The sequence below is a fragment of the Mauremys reevesii genome, linkage group 4 (genome assembly GCF_016161935.1).
Source record: "Mauremys reevesii isolate NIE-2019 linkage group 4, ASM1616193v1, whole genome shotgun sequence".
Classification (NCBI taxonomy): domain Eukaryota; kingdom Metazoa; phylum Chordata; order Testudines; family Geoemydidae; genus Mauremys; species Mauremys reevesii.
Window position 1 is genome coordinate 98,128,364 of NC_052626.1, and position 23,080 is coordinate 98,151,443.

Here is a 23,080-nt window from a genome sequence, read left to right on the forward strand (position 1 = left end):
CAACAGATTTTAACTCTTGTATTATTAGATTTAACAAAGTAGCATTGCACCTCAGATGTAAATTAAAAAGACAACTAGGTTAACATAATATGAATTTTGTATCAGAGCTGGTGATATAAATCTTTGAAATGGTATGTTATGAATGCAGTCTGTCTTTAGTTAGGAAAATGAAAGCTACCAGTAAGTGAGAGCTGTGCTAAGCTTTCGAGGACAGAATTATGTCTTTACTCCACTTTGCCATATTTATTTTTCTAGGCTTTAAATATTGTAGACAGGAAAATAGGTAGAATTCCAGCAATAAATTACTTTGCATACCAACAGAATAATTGTTACAAAATATTAACAGAACAGCAGATAATGTATTTCAGATGTATTTTATCTGGGGTCTGATATAAACAGCTTGATATTGTAAGGTCTATTATTATGACTTCTGACTAAAGCTAACATTTCAGAAGTTCAGGTGTAAGCATTGCTGTATCAGTTGAACTTTGAATGACACTCATGACTGTGATTTTTTTCTGTAGAAAGGATGTTGGGCATAAGCTGAGCCTTATTGTGGCACCAATTTTTGTTGCACAGTGGTTATGCACATCAAAATTGCAGAGAAGATGAATGATATGAAAGAAGAATTATTACTCACTGTGATTAGTAGAGTCATTAAGATTAGCGAGGTCATCTTTTTCTATTTTTTTCTTATTTAAACTACTGAAGAAAATTAATCACAGTTTTAAAACACACTCGTAAATAAAATATTTGGTAGCAGACCTTAAACCGTTTCTGTAACAGATGATGATAAAGTAGTCTGCTATTATAACCTTCCTTATTTTATAATTCCCACAAACTTCATGACCTGGTAATCCCAGTCTCAAAGTTATTTCACTTCTTTGTTATTAACCCAACATCTTATTCTGTTGCCAGTGCTTTTTTTTTTAACCATTTTTACTCTGTTCTTTGCAGTTCTTTAATGTTTTTCATGGTGTTGCATATCTTCATGGAAACCAATTGATAACTGTTTGAACAATTCAATTCAGATGTTTCTTAAGGGAGGAAGTTGTCACATTCAATCTGTCATTCCATTGCCCTTATTTTACTTCTCCATCTTTTCCAGACATCTTTTTGTTAAATGATGTACCAAAACTATTTTTTAATAAAATGAAAAGTATATTAACATGAAAAATGTAAGGATTTATTTTAGTTTAAATAATGCTGAAAGAATTACATCCAGGGGATACAGTTAGTTATAATTATTAATAATCATCATCATCCTTGAATGAAGAGATTAATGCTGGTCAGACGCTAGTATTGTTGAGTGGTACTTCTTCTGGAGTTGCTTCGGTCGTAACTGCTGTCCCATTAAAGTCACTGCTAACCTGTGCAGAGGACATTGATTTCCAACATAGATTTAAACTTCAGTATGTAATAGAAATAATAATGTCTTTGAGATTGAAATAGGTAAATAACAATATAATATTTTATACCGTGTGCTTGGTCTGAATAAGAGATTAAATATATATAGCAAATATGTAAAACTATGTACAAACGAGATTAAAGTATGTATTGAAATATCTCTATCTACAGAAATTGTTTTCATTGGGAGCAGGAGACAGACAACTGATACAAACCCCTTTACATGATAGCCTTCCTGTTACCAGTACCAGTGTGGCTCTTCTTTTTCAGCAATTGGGTAAGTCTGTTCTTAGTTTCTTATGGTGTTTTACAAAATGTTATAGAATGAGGTATTCTCATTTAATTTAGTCGTGTTATGTCAGGGATCAAAAAAGCCTGCATTAATGCTATCATAGTGATTATTTGTTTTGAATGAGATAGCTATAATGCTTTTGTTACGTTTATATCTGTTTTAGGGTGACCAGATGGTAAGTGTGAAAAATCAGTGTCAGTGGGGTGGGGGTAATAGGCGCCTATATAAGACAAAGCCTCAAATATCAGGACTGTCCCTAAAAATCGAGACATCTGGTCACCTTAATCTGACCATATAAACTTCCTTTCTCCCACATCCCATTCTTGGAATTTTTCTCTGGCATTATGCAATACTTGCAAGCCTGTTGTAGATGGAGTTAAACCTGGCTGTGTTTCATTACACCTGCATCATATAAAGAATTTCCTCCCTGGCCACCATAGCAGCCCTCTACATATCCAAGGAGGATAATTTTGAAACTAGCATAACTTAAAATCACACATCATACTCCCATCAAAAAGTTTAGTGGACTCCATAGTACTTGCTGCTAATATCTCTCTAACTTATTACAATAGTAATTGCAAAGAACCGCTGGCCCATTCTTTTTATTTTGGTTCCAAATTGAATGACGAAGACCACTGCATCTTTAACTATAATTCCACTTCACCCAGTAGACCACTTCTGACTGACCATTTTGCTTCCCCTGCCTTCGTTACTGAAATATGAACTGCAAAACTCCTACCTAAATTTGGTGTGGGTTTGGGAGCTGGAAGGAATCAGTAAATCTGCTCTCTACATTTCTGAGCCTCTGGGCAAGTATTCAACAATAAAAGGGCCTAGGGATACATGTGGGGAGTGAGGCAACAACATAAATGTAGAATGAAAATAGAAAGATTTTTACTGAGGAGGAGGAAGAAAAGCCTGTGAACTTGGGCAAATCAGCCTGAGACACTTGCCCCCTTTGGGATATACCACTGAAAAGAAAAAATATGTGTAGGGATAATCAAAGCGAGAGCTTTAAGGGAAATTCACCTGTACGAAAAGCGTTAACTACTAACCCTGAAAAAAAAATACACTACAGGATTCTGTATCTATCTAGTACTCAACTCCATTAAAATGTGTTGATTAATACTAACAAATTGAAGACACTGGGTTCTGTTCTGTTCTATTCTATTATTTGTGAATGAATAATGTTCCATTTCAGAGTCTGATTAGCATTCTGCCTCATACGTAGGTGCAGATTAAGAATTGGGACAACTGCAGAATTATGCATGAGATTTTGTTGCTGAACTTTCAACTCGAGATTGTTCTCACCTTATAAATCAATATGTGAAAAAAATGCTTTCCATTCCCATTAATTGTCCTGAGATATTTGATAATAAAGTTCAGTATGCTTTGGTTGGGGTAGGGCTGGTTAAGAATAATAGCCCTTGATATTCTAAGGATAGTGATAATAGACAAATTAGTGTACACTAAAGAATTGTAAGCAGATCCTTTGTAATGGGAACCAAATTTAAAGAAAATATTGAATTTACTCTGTCATAGCCGATTCGCCATTCTGCTTCTGTTACAGATTGTTTTCAAATGTTAAAATAAACCTTACTTATTCAGGAATGAAAGACTGGAATAATATGACACACGTTCTCAGCCAGCATGAATGCTTCCCAAGCCACAGAAAATGCATGTAAGTGGTTGGAGTTGGAAAACTGGCTATGCTCAGATCACAGCATTGTCAAAGAGAACCAAAAATGACTGTTGTATGAAGCCATATTCTAAAGTGTTTGGCAAGACTCTTTGCAATGGTTCAGTTTTGCCGAATGAAACCTCTCTTATAATGCTTCTCTGGATAAATTATTGCAGCAAAACAAGCTTGGCAACTTTCTTCACCTAGTTCATCGAACTTCACACATGACCTTGCAATTTAAGAGCACAGGAAATACACTAGTTATTATGAGATTTCAGACAATTATGCTGGGTACATTCCTTCTGAATGTTTTATAGCACTATGTCACAGAAAGTCAAATACAAAATATTGGCACTGATGCATATATTTCTACCTGCTGTTGAATAATATTAAATTTTATCCCTTTCCTGCAGAAGGAGTAATTGTTAACTACAATTTGTTGACACTGGAGTGCTGGTCTAAATTCCAAACCATATTCTGGATGACCTGTATATCACGGACATCACTCATTACTGTTGTGATTGGGTAGTTCTATCAGCTTTGAATCCCTTTAAGATGACTGTGGGCAGTGTTCAGGCAATGGTTCAAATGTACTACAGCAAAATAATGAACTGCTATATGCCACTCTTAAGTTTCCAATAAGGGGTATAACAAGGTTTGGTGTATGTAAAGAAACAGCATTCACATATAAGCATCCAAAGACAGTTTATCACCTCAGTATCCAAAGACAAGGTATTGTATAGAATGTTACAGTGACTCAGTTCTGAACAAACACAGGGTAGTATGCATTGATCAGATGGGCCATTTGAAGTTTCACTGTAATATCTGTGGACTTAGAAGTGATGGAAAGGAAGACTTGTTACAGAAATGCAGAGATCTTGGACCTGTAATGTCTCAGGATGATTCCCCTGACATTGACTGAGACTGTTGAAAAACTGACTGGATTTGCTTTAATCTCCATTGAAAATTGCATAGCTGATGAATTTGACTATAGCAAGGTCATCAAGAACTTCAGGCCAAATTCTTACTCTGTTTGTGTCAATAAGTGGGAGCAAAATGTTGTGGATATGGGCATACTCCTATGAAAACCCCTAGGCACAGTACACGGTGCAGGGATGAGCCTGAAGAGTATGTCCGCTCTCTGAATTATAGTCCCCTACTAACCCTCAGCCTATTCCTTTCTTCAGATCCATAGAGAATCTCAGTTTAAATTACTGTTACTCAAGTTACTGTTGAGTGATCCCCAGGTGTGAGGGCAGAGACACTGCAGATGTGTGGCACTCCTGCCAGGGGACCCTATTGCCACAGGGGCACCCTGTTGCCATAGAGGGTGCAGAGAGCATGATGGGACGCAGAATGCCACCAGCAGCTTCCCAACATTTCTCTAGTTTGCCAGTTCCACGTGGAGAACCTTACCCATTAGATAGCAATCAGTTGGAAATACAAGCTGAAGAACTTGGAGTCCCTTGCACAAGAAAAGCCCCTATAAAGAAAAGTTTGGCCTTTTGCCAGCAGGAAAAGTAAAAAAGAGAATTTCTTATAACTTCTCAGAAGTTACAATATTTCAGTTCTTCTTGGAAGAACGAGTTGAAACTTTTGTCACAGCTAGAGACATCTTTTTTTATACTGAAATACTGTCACATGGAGCCAGAAGGTTTGGAAGTGTGAAACAGTAACAAATAGTACTAAAAAGAAAAATCTCTTTTTTAAAATATTAAAACCCCCTCATTTCTTATATGGTTTATTTTGGCAAAGGTTTGGGGGTAGGTTCTTATTTTATCTCTAGTTTAAAATCTCAAGTTATTTGTAGAGTATAAAGTAATGTGCTTGTAGTACCATGGTCCGAATTTTAAATTCATCATTTTCCAACAAGTTACCACACAATGGCATCTGTGATTACTACCATTTTCCATGATAATTGATCTATGGTAACTGTTGTAACATTTACTGTCCACTTATAAAGCATAGTGTACTGTCCAGTATAAAGCATAGTATAGCAAGGCTGTTTACTTGTACGTGAGAAATTGATATTATATAAGCCACAATAAATAATGTATTCAGAGATATTAATGATGGAAAAAACCTGCAAGATTATTTCCTACAGAATTTCTAATACTTTGTCAAGTCTAATTTTAGAAGTTCCATTCAATACGTAGTTTCCATCTCTTGCTATTACTTTCCATTCTTAGGCCTGGTCTACACTGGAGAGGGGGCTCGTTCTAAGTTACGCAACTTCAGCTACGTGAATAGCATAGCTAAGGTTGACGTACTTAGATCTATTTACCGCAGTGTCTTCACTGCGATAAGTTGATGGCTGATGCTTTCCCCTCGACTCTGCCTGCACTTCTCTCCCTAGTGGAGTACTGGAGTCCATGGGAGAGCGCTTGGCGGTCAATTTATCGCATCTAGACTAGACATGATAAATCAACCCCTGCTGGATCGATCACTGCCGTCGATCCAGTGGGTAATGTAGACAAGCCCTTAGGTGTTACTGAGGACAGAGTGCTGTCTTTTTAAGAGAGCTGCTCCTACTGTTACCTACTTTAGGGTGAGAGGGGAAGTAGACAATGAGGCAGAAGGTTGAAGAAGCTGCAGGTAGATTCCCTAGCAGTGGCTGCAGCTCTGTGGAAGAAAAGTTCACTTTTTCCTCCCCTCCTGTCTCAGCCCAACACCCTTTTCCCAAAGCACAATGATATCCACCCTGTCTCTCTATAACCAACAAGGAGTCTGGTGGCACCTTAAAGACTAATGGATTTATTTGGGCATAAGCTTTTGTGGGTAAAAAACGTCACCCATGAAAGCTTACGCCCAAATAAATCTGTTAGTCTTTAAGGTGCCACCGGACTCCTTGTTGTTTTTGTGGATACAGACTAACACAGCTACCCCCCGATACCTGTCTCTGTATGTTACTCTGGCTCTCAGCTGAGGCCTCTCCCAATTTGCTGGTCTCTAAGCATCAGAAGGGTTGTGGTGGGAGATGGTTATGCTTTACCTCATGTGAAGATGCACATTTTTTCTATATTTCTGAGATCATGTGGCATATAACTTTTTCTAAAATGAGGTAAACTTGTCCATTCAAATGTGGGTTGTCTCTCTCATCATAAGAACTGTTATCTTCTTTTTATGGCCAAGGGAAAGATCCATATTTCTGATGCCATTTTTACAGTAATAATCTGTTTATACTAACATTAACTTTCAGTTCTTGATTATTTTTAATAAAACCCAGATGTTAATATGATAGCTATGTCTGTGTATTCACAATGAATGTGAATGATAAAAGAGCACTGGAAAAAATTAAACATTTCCATAAATTCTCTCCTTCATGCTCCCTTCTTATGCAGTCTGATGAAGAGTGCCACTATTTTTCTAAGTTGAAATCTAATCCTCTCCTTGAGTACATAGATGAGCTTAGCTGAAGACTTTTGTGCAGCTGTTAACAGTGCTCATAGAATGGCCTGTTCTAGTCCTATGCCCCTATGCAGAGGCATATACAGTATCTCTTCATCTCCCACTCTGGGGACAAGTAATATTGTTCAAGTAGTCCAGTCTCCAGTGTGGTGTTTAGTTATTTCTAGGGCTGTCAAGTGATTAAAAAAATGAATCACAATTAATCGTGCGATTAAAAAATTGCAATTAATCGTGCTGTTAATAAGAGAGTACCATGTATTAAAATATTTTTGGATGTTTTCTATATTGTCAAATATATTGATTTCAGTTACAAAACAGAATAAAAAGTGTACTGTGCTCACTTTATATTTATTTTTGATTACAAGTATTTGCACTGTAAAAAAACCAAAAGAAATAGTATTTTTAATTCACCTAATACAAGTACTGTAGTGCAATCTCTTTATCATGAAAGTTGAACTTACAAATGTAGAATTATGTACAAAAATAACTGCATTCAAAAATAAAACAATATAAAACTTTAGCACCTACAAGTCCACTCAGTCCTAATTCTTGTTCAGCCAGTCGCTCAGACAAACAAGTTTGTTTACATTTGCAGGAGATAATGCTGCCCACTTCTTGTTTACACTGTCACCTGAAAGTGAGAACGGGTATTCTCGTGGCACTGTTGTAGCTGGCATTGCAAAATATTTATGTGCCAGATGCACTAAAGATTCATATGTTCCTTCATGCTTCAATCACCGTTCCAGGGGACATGTGTCCATGCTGGTGACAGGTTCTGCTCGATAACAATCCAAAGCAGTGCAGACCAACACATGTTCATTTTCATCCTCTGAGTCAGATGCCACCAGCAGAAGGTTGATTTTCTTTTTTTGGTGGTTTGGGTTCTGTAGTTTCTGCATCAGAGTGTTGCTCTTTTAAGACTTCTGAAAGCATGCTCCATCCCTCTCAGATTTTGGAAGGCATATCAGATTCTCAAACCTTGGGTCAAGTGCCGTAGCTATCTTTAGAAATCTTACATTGGTACCTTCTTTGTGTTTTGTCAAATCTGCAGTGAAAATACTCTTAAAATGAGCAACATGTGCTGGGTCATCATCCAAGACTGTTATAACATGAAATATATGGCAGAATGTGGGTAAAACAGAGCAGGAGACATACAGTTCTCCCCCAGGGAGTTCAGTCACAAATTTAATTAATGTATTATTTTTTTTAACAAACATCATCAGCATGGAAGCATGTCCTCTGCAATGGTGGCTGAAGTGTGAATAGACGTATGAATGTTTACCATATCTGGCATGTAAATACATTGCAGTGCCAGCTACAAAAGTCCCTTGCAAATGCCTGTTCTCACTTTCTGGTGACATTGTTAATAAGAAGAGGGCAGCATTATCTCCTGTAAATGTAAATAAACATGTTTGTATTAGCGATTGGCTGAACAAGAAGCAGGACTGAGTGGACATTGTTTTCTTTTTGAGTCAGATATGTAACAAAAAATCTACATTTGTAAGTTGCACTTTCACGACAGAGTGTGCACTATAGTACTTGCATGAGGTGAATTGTTTTGTTTATTTGTTTTTTACAGTGCAAATATTTGTAATGAAAAATAATATACACTTTGATTTAAAAATAATAATAATTTGAGATCTACCTATCTCATAGAGCTGGAAGGGACCTTGGAAGATCATTGAGTCCAGCCCACTGCCTTTACTAGTGCTGATTTTGCCCTAGATCTCTAAGTGGCCTTCTCAAGGATTGAACTCACAATGCTGGGTTTAGCAGGCCAATACTCAAACCACTGAGCTATCCTTCCTTCCAATTACAATTTCAATTACAACTACAACACAGCACACTATATATATGAAAATGTAGACAAACATCCAACATATTAAATAAATGTCAATTGTATTTTTTTTGTTTAACAGTGCAATTAAAACTGCGATTAATTTTTTTGAGTTAATCATGTGAGTTAACTGTGATTAATTGACAGCCCTGGTTATTTCCCTTTTTAATGATTTGTGATTGTGTCCAATATCAGTGTATAGTAAATAAGAAATGAGACACAAAAATATTTACTAGCCTGGTCTTATCAAATAACAGCATTTTTAGGTTTTTCACTTCCACAAGTCATTATTTCATTATAGTATCCTGCAGTATCTTCATGCGCATACACACATTAATTTCTAAAGAAAAACAAAATATTAGAGAAATATTTGTAGATGAAGAAATCACCTTTTAAAAATAGCTCTTTATTTAGGACGTATGTGCATCTTTGCAAATCATTACAGTATATGTACCAAAAACTACAATATTAATTGTTATGAAAATAAATGTCATGTTTAGAGAAACATTGTGCAATTTGGCCAAGTTAAAGGATGATTCTCCCTACACCATAGGGCACATTGTTCCTGAGTATAGAAATAACTTTTTTAAATTGGGCATTAAGGTACATTGGGGAAAATAGTCCAAAATTGTTTGTTTAATAATAAACTATTAAACATTAAATTGAAACTTTTTAAAGTATAGACGAATTCTTTTTATTTTAAAGATATATTCATATATCAACCGATGATACAAGAAGCAGATTTATAGCTGTTCTTTCCCATTCTTTACCCCCCCCCGCACCGCCCCCCCCCCCAAAAAAAAAGGTTATGGCAGCAGTAAGGTTTGGGCTGGAGCCGTAGCAGCCAAATAATGTATTTCTTAAGTTGAACTCAGCCAACATGAGGATTTCTGACACTCTCTTGTATCCAAGAGCTGTTCCTGCTTCTCTTAGTCCTTTGTTCAGCTGATAGACATCCAAGGCAGATAGTGAAGTATTAAAACTTAGGTGAAACCTTTCCAGAGCTGCTAAATTCCATCCAGAGGCTTAAGGGAGATTTTGATTAGGTCTCTTCCTTTTCCTCTGTTACCTAAACAACCACTGGAAACAGTGAATTCCTGCTTTGCTTCTCACTTAGTTTTGTCTTCTCTCTCTTTCATTCCCCCATCCTCCAATCCTGCCTGCCTTCCCCTCTTCTGCTGGCAGTGTGGCTGTGCAGCATTGACACATTTGTCTCTTTCATTCTCTCTGATCATCAGCTTTCCCCACACTGGAAGACAGGATTAGAGTAGGGATCTGAGCATCATCAGAGGAAAGCTAGTATTTGTGAAGCAGAACAAGGCACTTCTTCTCTGATGATCAGTGCTTTTTCTCTGCACTTGGGCATGTTTCAGGCAGAGCTGGTGACAAAAGTTACTAAGGGGGAGAAGCAGACTGATGGCATGCAGCATTCACATGGCTGGCAGAGTTGGGGGAGGTATTGGACAGCAGTGCTCTGATATCTTCTGTTTTTCTGAAAAATCAGTACAGTTGAACCCGGTTATGTTGCCGGCCTAGGGGTTTGCCAAAAAGCGTCGAGATAACCGATGATCGAGATAAACGAAAACCAATATGGCGGCAATATATTAACATGTGCTTGAAATTTCTTTATGTACATGATGTGCGTTAATAAATGAGAATGTACATGCACGTGTTTTTGGAGGTTTTTTTACACAACAGCGTTGCCGCGATTTGTTTGATGAAGCGATCGGCATGCTATAAAAATGTACATACATGTTTGCTAACAACAAAAGGCATATCTGCACCAACTAACAGCAGAGATTTACCAGTATACAATACAAACCACCGTCGATTCTCGATACAAACCTTTATTATATTCTCCAACATTGCAAACACAAAGATCGCTCACAAAATCACAAAAACCATGCGGGGTGTAGTTCGTTTTTACAAAAAGCTAACCAGTGTCAAAATTAAATTCGCGAGTCATTTCACTCTGACACAGCTCTGAAAAGTATCATACACGTGGTTACTGTGGTTTCTTTACAAAGTCTAAAATGCTTTGTTGCTTTTTGCCTTTAACAGTCTGCTTGAAAACAAATGCTTCAATATTATTTATGCTGTCTAAAACAGTTTCATCTCCTACAAAAGAACCATACCGTCGAATTTTCTGTAGCATTTCTACCACCTCACCAGCTGAGGGAATTGGTTCCAAATCTTCGTCCGCATCTTCTTCATCTTCTTTGTCATTGCCGCATGCAGATGTGCTTGCCTGTGCTGACTGCACACTTGATACAACGTCTTCATTGGTGATCACACCATCAGTAACGACGTCTTTGTCGATTTCTATGTAATCTCGGAATTCCTGGACAGTGATGGCTAACTCCTGTGCCTCCTCTTCCAAGATAGCATCTGTAAGGCTTGATTTTCCCGCCACTTCTGCGAGTTCTTCTGCGGCTGCACGGCACTGTGCCTGAAACTCATCATTGGAAATATCCTGAATGATGCAGTGCATCCAGCAGTTTGAGATTGTTTCATCAGCATTAAAAATGTTCCGAGTCTCATAGGTATCCAAAATTGTGCGCATTTGAGTCTTCAGCCATGAATCCACTTGTTCCTGTTGAACCGCAGCGCTCTCTCCACAAATTGCTTTGAAGACAATGTTGTGCCTCTTTTTGAAACAATCCAGCCACCCCTGACTTGCTTTAAAGTCAGGGTGTCCTAGCTTTGCAGCAAGGATGTCCGCCTTCTCCATCAGCAAGGGACCATTGACGGGAAGGTTTGTTGCTCGCGTATTTGTGAACCATTGAAACAGTGCATCATCGACATCTTTGTGCTCAGCCACTCTAAGTTTTTTTCTTGCTGGATCAAAGACAGACTTCTTGTACATTTGCTTTATCACGTCGGCCTTCTTTTTCCATCCTGAAATGGTGTTTGCTGGAATGCCATGCTGACGACTAAGGTCTGCTGGTTTTGTTCCTTTTTCTAGCTGCAGTATGATTTCATACTTTTTCTCTATTGACTGATTGTCCCGTTTTCTCTTAACACCTCCAGACATTTTTAGAAGGGAAAAAATAAACAGAATAGCTACAGCATGTTATCCTTCAGACAAGATCAACAAGAGTGAGTGAACTGGCATGGGAGTGAACGACCATACGGACCGTGATCACGTGCTACGTGAACTCAGCACATGCGCAGTGAACCAAGTACGATCATTTTTATTTATATACTAATATATAAGACGCACCCTGGGTGAGGGGTGGCATCGATAACTAACATTTTCAAAAGCCGGCGATTGGTCATGGGGATCGAGATAACGGACGTTAAGTGGCAAATTTGGCCCTCTTTTGTGCTCGAGATATTAGGGTACGGCGACATAAAAGAACCGACATAACCGATGAGAAAATGCTAAGACAAAGAGAGAATTTGGCGGTTCCACTTCTAAAACGTCGACTTAATACGATTGGCAAGTTACCCGAGGTCGAGATAAATGGGTTCGACTGTATTTCCCCCAATATTAAAAAAAAATGCAATGGAATTTCCCCTTCCTGGTCCCTCTTGGATAGTCACATTTCTGCATTCTCATTCCACTTGCCCCTTCTCCAATTAGAATCATAGAATATCAGGGTTGGAAGGGACATCAGGAGGTCTTCTAGTCCAACCCCCTGCTCAAAGCAGGACCAATCCCTAGACAGATTTTTACCCCAGTTCCCTAAATGGCCCCCTCAAGGATTGAACTCACAACCCTAGGTTTAGTAGGCCAATGCTCAAACCACTGAGCTATCCCTCTCTTGCCTGTATTGCTCCTTTCAGTGCTGCTTCACCAGAACCCTTTGTTTTGTGAGTGCATTCAACAGATTTAAAAATGACTTTCAGTATTGCTTTGCTACACACCTGGGAAAGGAGCTTGGTACAAAGCAAAATGAAACATACCAGTACAGTTCACTTTGAATCCTTTGGGTCCAGACACAGACACTGCTGAACCTGACAACCACAGCTGGGAAAGTAGAGAATTAACTAGGGAGCAGGAATTGGTAGGGTTGTCAGAGAACGGTGCATAATGTGGGGCAATGCTCACTGAAGGCAGGAGGGTAAGCTGGCCTGTGTTTCGTTTTTCCAATCTATGACATAATTTATATATATAAAAAATAAATAAATAAATCTTCTTCACTCCTTTCTAATCCCTGGACCTGCCCCCATGTCTTGAAGCTGTTTGACTCTAGAAACTGTGAAGATCCCAAAGGTGGAGGCAAGGAACTTTAAAACAATTGGTTAAAATCATAATTTTAAAGACTACTGTATTATTTGAGCCCAAATAATTTCAGTTGTCCAAAATGACAGATTTATTGAAGTGCTAAATATTTCTCATATCTGCCCTGTTGCCTAAGTTGCCTGCAGCCGTTTATGACAGAGGAAGAGGTGATGAGCAGAGAAGTGCCTCACTAATAGTGGAGGTTCTTGGAGTGGCTCTGTATATTCCCACTTATGGGTAATGTGTCACCAGATGGTGCCTAAAAGTAGAGCCTTCTCCAAGCAGTGTCCATTAAATGCACATGCACCCCACTCCTGCACCTCCACTCATCGTCCTTGAATGTTCTGAGGGCAAGGCTACATAACAGGGCACTGCGCCTTCTACCACCTCAGTTCCTTCCAACTGCTGCACCAGATAGAAGTGAATTGTTCCAGTCCATTCAGATCTGGGATTTCCTAACTACTAGGATTCAGTCCATCTCTGAATTCTCTCACCCCTCCCACTGGAAGAGGAAATAAGGGAACTTCCATGGGATACCTCAGTCCAATGAAGACATAAGGGCTCCTTTTCTCAATACAGGCTACTAAGTTAATCAGCCATATCCTTGGTCTCTTATTCATATTTCTTCTGGAAGTTGGTCCTTTCAGTCTTTTATCTGCACTTGACACTGGCCAAAACCGGTGACCAACTGGATATTTTCATATTACTTCCTAATATTAAAGTTCTGTTGTTATTTCTTTTATCCTAAAAAATGGGCCTCCAGGATCCTGCAAGGAAGACAAACGCACATCCTCACAAACAGCTGCCAGTTTGACCCATAGGAAAATAATCTTTCCTGATCCTTAAACAGGCAGTTTGGTCAGATCCGTAGCATTCTGGAAATGCAGCTGGTAAAGCCATAGCTATATAATGGATGGCAGGGCAGCAAAATGTCTGCTGAATTCCCAGGAGGGCTTTAAATACAGAGAAGGGAGCCCATGAGAACCAACTGACTCCCTAAACTGCCTACTTCCCCAGCTGAACAAAGGGAGGCAGAAGGATGCAGAGAAGCTTGCCCTCTCTCCTCAGGCACATTCCACATGTGTCCTGTTAGGCATGAGGAAGAAGGTGCAGGGTGGAGAAAGGCTCTCAAATGGACACAGGATTCCTCATCCGCCAGTCCAGCCTAATTCTTCCCTGCTGAGAAAGGTTGAGGGTGGGGGCAATGAGGGGCCCGGCAACAGTGGTATTTGTTCTAACAAGCTGTGTTAATGCCAAGTATCAGAGGGGTAGCCGTGTTAGTCTGGATCTGTAAAAGCAACAAAGAATCCTGTGGCACCTTATAGACTAACAAACGTTTTGCAGCATGAGCTTTCGTGGGTGAATACCCACTTCTTCGGATGCAAGTCAATGCCGGTTCTCTTGAGCCTTTTAAAATATGCAAGGGTTAGAAGACTCAGTCGAAACAATCCTTTGATTGTACAAGAATTGTAGGAAGGTGATGATTTATGGTCTAATGATGTTCCAGTGAAAGAGAGAGCAATTGAACTCTTGAATATTTTGCTACAAGTATAGGTGGTGACTTGTTTTTGAAAATGTACCTTACAGAAGAACACAAACTTTGTCTGGTGGAAATAGAAAGTAATCCTTATTTTTCTTCAGTTTAATCTAAATTTTGTTTTTAATAAGATGGATTTCTAAAACATAACAGGTCAGATTCATCTCTGGTGCAATTCCATTGTTGTTAATGAAAGTGCTCCAGTGATGATTTTGGACAGCATTTTCAGCTGTAATTTATAGTAGGATTTTAAATGCTAACTCTTTTAGCTCAAGCTCTACTCCTGTATAGAATGTTGTCATTCTTCTTCGAGTGCTTGCTCATGTCCATTCCATATTAGGTGTGCACTCGCCACATGCACCGGTGCCTGAAGTTTTTCCCTCCCTAGTATCCACAGGGGACCAGCTCTGGCACCCTCTGGAGTAGCACGCACATGCCATGGTATAAGGGACGCCGCCGCCTACTTCCACCCTCTGTTCCTTCTTGCCACCAGTGACGGTGCTGGAACGTCTGCTGCTTTGGCTACCATTGCGCTTCATTCAGTGTTTCTTACGAACGTTTTCCTGAAAATAGTTGTACATAGCTAATAGTTCCCATAGTGTTAGTTCTAATTTAGTTGGTCCCAGACGGGACTCAGCCTAGGGACATGGCATGCCCCAGTCCCCAGGCTTTAAGCCCTGTGATCAATGAAAGCAGCCCATCAGCGACCTGCACAGTAGTTGTTTAACGTGTCTGGGTGAAGGACATATAAGCGACAAGTGTCACATCTGTTAAATCTTTTAAACCCCAGACAAAAAAGGAGAGACATCCATCTCAGGGCACTCCTAATGGAGTTGCCGCTAACTCTGGCACCGGAGCAGAGATCTGACTCGGCCCCGAGCACCGCAGCATCAGTGCGGAGCACCCCACCCAGATCCAGCCAAGAAGCCGAAGAGCACCACAAGGGGAAGATCCCCCACGTCCCATAAGGGAAAGGAGAGGGCCAGAGGAGAGCCAAGACCCATGCTGGGTGGCTCAGCACCTCAGTTGGGGAGTTGCACCTCAGCTCAAGTCGAGCGGTCTAGCCCATCCCGTACCATGCCTGCCACACTAGACGATGATGAGGGCCTCCGTCAACTAGAGGTCCCGTCGACACCCGAGGCCCTGCAGCTACAGGTGCCACCAACACCAGCTCCAGTGGTACCTCGGTCCAAGGGTAAACCTGTCTTGGGACCTCCCCATGTGTGCTCGCCTCAATGGCACCGCTCTCCATCATGGGAGACATCTCTCCAGAGCTTGCCTTCACAGAGCTGTAATGCCTCGGAAGTAGGGAGGCAGGCTCAGAGAAACCCTCTTCGGTATCCAGACCCTGGCACCAACAGCAGGATTTGAGGTGCAGCTCACTGGTAACCTGGCAGGGGATGTGGCAGATCCCACGGCACCAGCTTCTGCCTTGTCGTCAACGAACAAAGCTATTATGGGTCCTCCTCACCCAGTTCCACAAGATGATGCTAAGGCTCATCAGGAGCTATTGAATAGCCTCCAACCTGGGGCTTCACGCAGAGGAACCAGAGGAGCGGTCAGACTCCCTGTTTGACGTCCTTTGCTCCATGGCACCTTCTAGGGTGGCTTTGCCCCTACATGAAGGGGTAGGGAAAATTACTAATACCCTATGGCAAACCCCCTCCTCCTTGCCCCCCATTTCAAAAAGGGTTGAATGCAAATACTTTGTGTCAGCTAAAGATCACAAGTACCTGTACACTCACCCGGCCCCAAACTACCTTGTAATTGAGGCTTCTAATCAGAGGGAGGGGCAGGGTCAGCCCAAGGTTATGCCAAGAACAAAGACTCGAAGAGACTGGATCTGTTTGGGCAAAAATTGTATTTGTTTTCCAGCCTTCAGCTGAGAGTGGCCAATCACCAAGCCCTCCTTGGTTGCTATGATTATAATGTGAGGCAGGCCGTGGCCAAGTTGGAGGTTTCGCTTCCCGAAGGGTCCAGGAAGGAATTCCGGGCGATCCTCGAGGAGGGCCCGGCTGTGGCCAGAGCGGCCCTGCAGGCAGCCTCAGACGCAGCACACTCCGTGGTTCACACTATGGCCTCGGCCATCTCCATACAGCGGGCATCCTGGCTGCTCCTTTCTGGCCTGTCGACTTAAGCTCAGCAGTCAATGCAAGACCTCCCCTTTGATGGCCAGGCCCTGTTTGCAGAGCAGATGGACAGTACGCTGCATGGCCTTAAGGACTCCTGCACTACCCTAAAAACTCTAGGGCTGTACATCCACAGTCCAGCCCATAAGCGGTTCAAACCACAGCAATCTCAGGGCCAAGGGAGCCAACCCCGGAAGTAGCCGCCCCACAAAAAGAGTAGGGGCTACAAGCATTGCCCAAGCCACCCACCTCCACCTTCTGCCCAATTGGGCTCGATCCGCAATAAGCAGGGTGGCAAGTGAGCGTTCGGAGCATGCGCCGTGGGTGACCTACCAGACTATACCCCGATCCATCTTTCCCACTTTTCTCCAACTGCCTTTCTTTTTTCCTTCCGGCATGGGACCACTGGGTCCTCAATACTGTGGCACAGGGTTATACCCTCCAGTTTCTTTCTACCCCTTCTTCCAACCCCCCTGCCCCGTCCCCCTTCAGGGACCCCTCTCATGAGAGTCTCCTCACGCAGGAGGTAGAAGGGTTGCTGCTGTTGGGTGCGGTGGAAGAAGTTCCTCACAAGTACAGGAACAAGGGTTCTGTTCCCAGTACTTTTTAATCCTAAAGGCCAAGGACGGCCCATCCTGGACCTGCGAGACCTCAACAAATATCTAAAAAATTTAAGTTCCGCATGGTCTCCCTGGCCTCCATCATCCCCTCCCTGGATCCAGGAAACTGGTATGCTGCTCTCAACTTGAAGGACACGTATGTCCACATAGCATTGGTGGACCTCATTGTGGGAGTCTCTGCGTTCTCCCTGACCGTGGCCAGGGTTTGCCCGTGCCTGCTGGGCCACATGGCAGCATGTACGTATGTCGTCCGCCATGCCAGGCTCCGGATGCAGCCCTTACAGCAGTGGTCTATTCCCAGTCCAGAGATCACCTGGAAAGGTCATTACCATCCCACCAATGATAATTACCTCGCTGCAGTGGTGGACTGACCCCAGGAGTTCCATACGACAGCCCTTGTCACTGGATTGAGCTGATTTCTGATGCCTCAGACCCAGGGCATGTGGTGCTTGGAGGAGATGACATTGCACATAAACATCAGAGAGCTCAGAGCAGTCCGCTTGGTATGCAGAGGCGTCTTACCGCACCTGACGGGCAAAGTGATGAGAGTGTTGACAGACAACACAGCCTCTGTGTTCTACATCAACAGGCAAGGGAGAGCGCGCTCGTCGGCCTCTGCACTGAGAGGCACTCCATCTGTGGGATTTTTGCATCAGTCACAAGATGCACTTGGAAGTTTGTCATCTCCCCAGCGTCAGAAACACGCTGGCAGATCACCTCAGCAGGTCCTTCTCCTCTCACCATGAGTGATTACTCCACCTGAGGTAGCCTGCAAGATCTTCCGGCGGGGGGTTCCCCAAGGGAACCTGTTCGCCACCAGACAAAACAGAAAATGTCATCGGTTTTGTTCTCGGCAGGGTCTGGGCAAGGACTCTCTCTCCGATGCCTTCCTCCTGTCGTTGTCAGGGAGCCTAATGTATGTGTTCCTGCCGATTCTGCTCATCAGCAAGGTCCTGGCAAAGATCAAGAGAGCCAAGGCACAAGTTATCGTGATCGCTCTGGCAAACCAGCACTGATTTGGCATGTTGATGAACCTGGCAATGGGCCCTCCCTGATCCCTGCCCAACCAACTGGACCTTTTGTCTCAGGACCATAGACATATCCTACATCCCAACCTCACCCCCCCTCCACCTCTTGGTGTGGATGCTGCGTGGCTGAACCAGGAGGAGCAGGCCTGCTCTGATGAGATCCAACAGGTCCTCCTGGGAAGTAGGAAGCCTTCCACTAGAGCAACTTACCTGGCCAAATGAACAAGGTTTTCCCACTGGGCATCCGAGCACGGTATCTCTCCATCGTGCTCATCCATACAGTCTATCCTAAACTACCTGCTCCATCTAAAGAACCAGGGGTAGCAGGTTTGTAGAAATTTTGGTGGTGCCCAGAACCCACCCCTCCAAACTCTGTCTCTCTCCTAAAACTATGCGCCCCACCTGCCTAAGGCTCTGGAAGGGAGTTTGGGTCAGGGGAGGAGGTCTGAGGTGCAGGCCTTGTGCTGGGGATTGGAGTTTGGGTGTAGGCTCTGGGCTTGGGCAAGGGGTGGAGGTGCAGGAGCGGGTGAGGGGATGCATGCTCTGGGACAGAGTTTGGGTGCTGGTTCTGGGCTGGGAGTGGGGGTGCAGGCTCTGGGAGGGAGTTTGGGGGCAGGAGAGGGTGTGTGGGAAGAGGGTTGGGGTGCAGGCTCTGGGATGGAGTTTGGATGCTGGGTGCAGGCTCCAGGCTAGGGCAGGGAGTGGGTGTGCAGGAGTGGGTGAGGGGTGCAGGCTCTGGGACAGAGTTTGGGTGCTGGCTCTGGGCTGGGAGTGGGGGTGCAGGCTCTGGGAGAGAGTTGGGGGCAGGAAGGGATGTGTGGGAAGGGGGGTGCAGGCTCTGGGATGGAGTTTGGGTGCTTTGTGCAGGCTCCGGGCTGGCGGGGGGGAAGAGTTACTTCTTTTGGAGGACCATATGTTTCATTTTTTCCCCACTTCCTTCTTTATTGAGTGAATGAGTATTTTCTGATGGCCATGGTAAAGAAACCTGGGCAGCAGTGACCGTGATTTGTATTTTCTTATTCTTTCTAAGCATATCTCATTTTAAAATATGTCTTCCATAAAGAGAGGGAAAACAGAAGATTAAAAGAAAAAATCTATTTAGAAGTTATGGCTAAGAAAAACAAAGAAAAAGCTTTTTAAAAAATAATGCAAAAGAAATAACTTGTGATAGTTAATTTATAAAGTGCTGCTCTCTGATATAGTATTTATGATGCCATACAATCTTACCCTGAATTAAACAAAAAGTAGCCAGAGTGCCTAGAAAAAAACCCAGAATACTTCAGAAAACATGCCTTCTCCAAAAAAAACAACCCTTTTTAAAAAAAAAAAAGGCATAAATGGTCAATGGTGTAGTTGGTGGTGATAGCCTTTTGTTTGTCATACTATTTTCTTGAATGACTGGTCTTGGATTTTCAGACTAAATAGCCTGTATTTAAGCCTTTTGTTTTTCTTTGTATATGTAATAGATCATGACATGCCAGTGTTTGTTGAATTTATAAGTACTTATGTAGAGGAGGCAGTATCAGTATGTTGACCATTCTTTCTGAACCACAAGAATATATTAGTCTAAGCGAAAGAATGTCTTGCTGTTAATACACAGTGGACCTGCGACAAATTCAAAACTAATGACGTTGTTTGAAATCTCTCTCAGTGTAGCAATTTAGTAGTCTAGAGGGCTCTGTATAAGGCCCCCCTCTCTATTAAGCCCTGAGTTTAAGCGGTTTGCAGAGTTTCATTTATACCCCTTATTTACTTGGGCAATTTTCATTCGTAAAGTGAAATAGACAAAATTTACATCTTCTATTAAAATCTATAAGAAATATTTGTCAGTCCAAAGAAAGAAATTCATTCTAATAAAATGAGAAGGTTGAAGAAAGAATTATTATTAATGCAGGTTGACTTGTAGGCATTGAAGAATGAAATCCCAACAGAAATTACCATAAGGCTTTTATATGTAGTTGTTGGTCACGTCGTATGTCAGTTTTACTTTTTTAAACCAACCTTTATTAGACAGCTTCTGACATTAACAAATTGCCCCAAAGTTATCTTCAGACATACTGAACCAGAATCTCTGGGGAGATGCAACAGCTTTTCATCTCGCTGCCAGCAGATTCAAGTTCTAGAGCAGAATATCTGAGCCACAGGGGGATCCTCCAGCAGTGCAGAGATCCACAGAGCCTCCTATACAGCCACACTGTGATTTTGGTCCCTTAGCAAAGGCATAGGTCAGAGCGGTCATCAGTAGTCAGCCTAACATATGCTGCAGAATCATCCCTATGCACAGCAACCCTTGTTTTGGGGAGAGTACCAAGGTAAGCTTTTTATGTCTGCACTAAAGGCAGTTCAAATGAACCCCAGGATCTGGTTCTCGAGTGAAACTCTCCACCTCCTTTATTAGAATATCAATAAAGGCAAGTTTGCTTGTGTTTGGTTCCTGAAATAGTCACTTATATATTTCACTGACTTCAGAGCACTTTGATGGATTCTTATATTTCCGTGTTCACCATCAAGTAAACACAAGTAGGTGCTCTAGTTATTGAACCTTTCACAGTCTTGGAAGCACTGAGAATGACCGCTCCTGATGTACTTTTCTATATCTAAACAAGTCTAAAGCATGTTGTTACAGACTTTTGTCAAATAAATGGTATGTATTTTAATTTTTTATTCACATCTTTTACTTATTTACATCCTGTCTCCAGTGAATTGCTATCCTGTTTATTTGTGTAATCTTTTGCAACAGCTTATTTACAAGCATTTTTAGAGAGGATGAAATCCTATAACTGTTACCAAAGAGATTCATGTTATCATTTTGAAGAAATGAGTACATTACACTCAGTTTTTCCTTAGAAGACTCCATTCTCTCTCATCATACCAGAGCACTGATTGTTTGGTCTGTATTACTGACAGATTATCACCAATACCACGAGTGTATATGTTAAGCCAAACCTTGCCTGTCCCTCAAACTGAACAATAATGTTTTAAAAGTTTCAGGAAAATCAGGAAGCTTTTCCCTATAAGAAGTGGCTCTGCACTCCTCCAGGAAAGAGTTTCTTACTTGCTTTCCATCTGGATTGCATCCTCTTCTGGTGACAGCCGCCTTCTACCCTGCAAGGGAGAGTCCGTTCCAGGGGATGTCAGGGTGGCCATCTTATACCCTTTGAAGCAACACGAAGCTGTCCCTTTCCTTAGCTCCTACTAGTCTGCCTTTTAAAAACTTTAAAGTACTCTAGGGCAGAACTGGCAACCCAAAGTACCTCATGAGACTGTATATTCCCTCTCGGGGCTAGGTCCACCGATTCTCAGTGTGGATCATCACCTGTCTGTATCTCTAGGGGTAAGAATTAAAGTTTAGTGGACGACCGATGAAGGACTAGTTACCACCTTTAGAAGCCCCCCATAGTTTTGTTCTGCCTCCTATAGCTAGTGGCAGGGTGATGAAATGCAGCACCTAGTATGAGAGAGAACTTTTGAAGAGCTGGTTTGTCTCCTGCCTGGAGTTACCTCAGTGGGAGGTCCCATCCCTCCCAACACACACACACTCATGCTCACTACTCAGGTAACAGGCTGGGAGGATGGCAGAGAAGGGTCCAAAGAAGAGGAGACCAAGGTTCTTCTTCGAGTGCTTGCTCATATCCATTCCAGTTAGGTGTGCGCACTGTGCGTGCACGTTCGTCGGAAGATTTTTACCCTAGCAACTCCCGGTGGGTCGGCTGGGTCGCCCCCTAGAGTGGCGCCACCATGGCGCCACATATATACCCCTGCCGACCTGACCGCTCCTCAGTTCCTTCTTACCGCCCGTGTCGGTTGTTGAAACAGTGGAGCGCGGCTTAGCTGTCCTCCACTTCCCTAGCTTCTCCTTGTTATTGATAACTTTCTGTATATAGTTGTTTTAGATATATAGTGTAATTAGTATAAATAGTTCTTAGATAGTTAGTTTAGAAATAGTTAGCAGGGTTTGGGCATTAGCCCCTTCGCCGCACCAGGTGCTGGGGCCCATGCCCGGCTCACCAGGGTTCAAGCCATGCTCGGCCTGTAAAAAGCCGATGCCCACAAGCGATCCCCACGACTCGTGCCTGAAGTGCCTCGGGGAATCGCACGTATCAGATAAGTGTCGAATTTGCAAGGCATTTAAGCCGAGGACAAAGAAGGAGAGGGACTTTCGCTTAAAGACTCTCCTCATGGAGGCAGCTTTGAACCCTCTGTCCTCGGCACCGAGCGCCTACCGCACCACCGGCAGCGCTCCTCCGGCATCGGAACGCACCGGCACTGCTAAGACACCGCGGCACCGGCCTTCTCCGGCGCGGGGCCCTGTTTGACACCGATCCCTCTCGCCAAGACAGAAGACGTCCAAGTCCTCTACTTCTTCGATGCCTCCAACGGCTCAGACTCAATCCCGTTCGGACCGCCCGGCACCTACACCTGCTGCGGCACCGACGGCTGTGGTACCGTTGACTCCGGTCCCGAGAGGTCCATCGAGTCTGGTCCCGGAGAGCTCCCCACCTGTGGTTGAGCTTACTGTCCCATCTACGCCTGAGACGTTCTCGGCTGCAAGGGACCTTATCGCTATGACCGAGTCTGTCCTGCCTCAACCCCAGGCACCGCCGGTGCGGATACTACATTCCAGAGGCAAACCTGCGATGATGACGCCTACCTCAGTTGGCTCGGCAGGCCGGCACCGATCTCGATCTAGGTCCCGGCGCTGTTCGCCTTCTCAGGGCCGCTCACGGTTCCGACGCCACTCGCAGTCCCGGCACCGATCGCCATATCGGCACCGGTTGTACTCGCGGCATGGATCGGTATCTTGTGCTGCTGAATACTCTCTGTACCGTTCCAGCTCTCGGCACCGAACCCGGCACCGAGACTCTCGCAGCCGTTCCCGACGGAGACCATCGAGATCCAGGTCGACCTCCCGG

General features: G+C 43.0%; 1 protein-coding gene across 3 annotated transcripts in view; it reads left to right on the top strand.

Annotated features, from left to right (window-relative positions):
• Window positions 1-23,080, top strand: part of SBF2 (SET binding factor 2) — a 599,778-nt gene that overhangs the window by 298,259 nt on the left and 278,439 nt on the right. For all 3 annotated transcript variants that reach the window (XM_039537930.1, XM_039537931.1, XM_039537932.1), the window contains exon 6: window positions 1,579-1,684. In XM_039537930.1, the coding sequence (XP_039393864.1) occupies window positions 1,579-1,684 (106 nt within the window). The remainder of the gene's footprint in view (window positions 1-1,578; window positions 1,685-23,080) is intronic.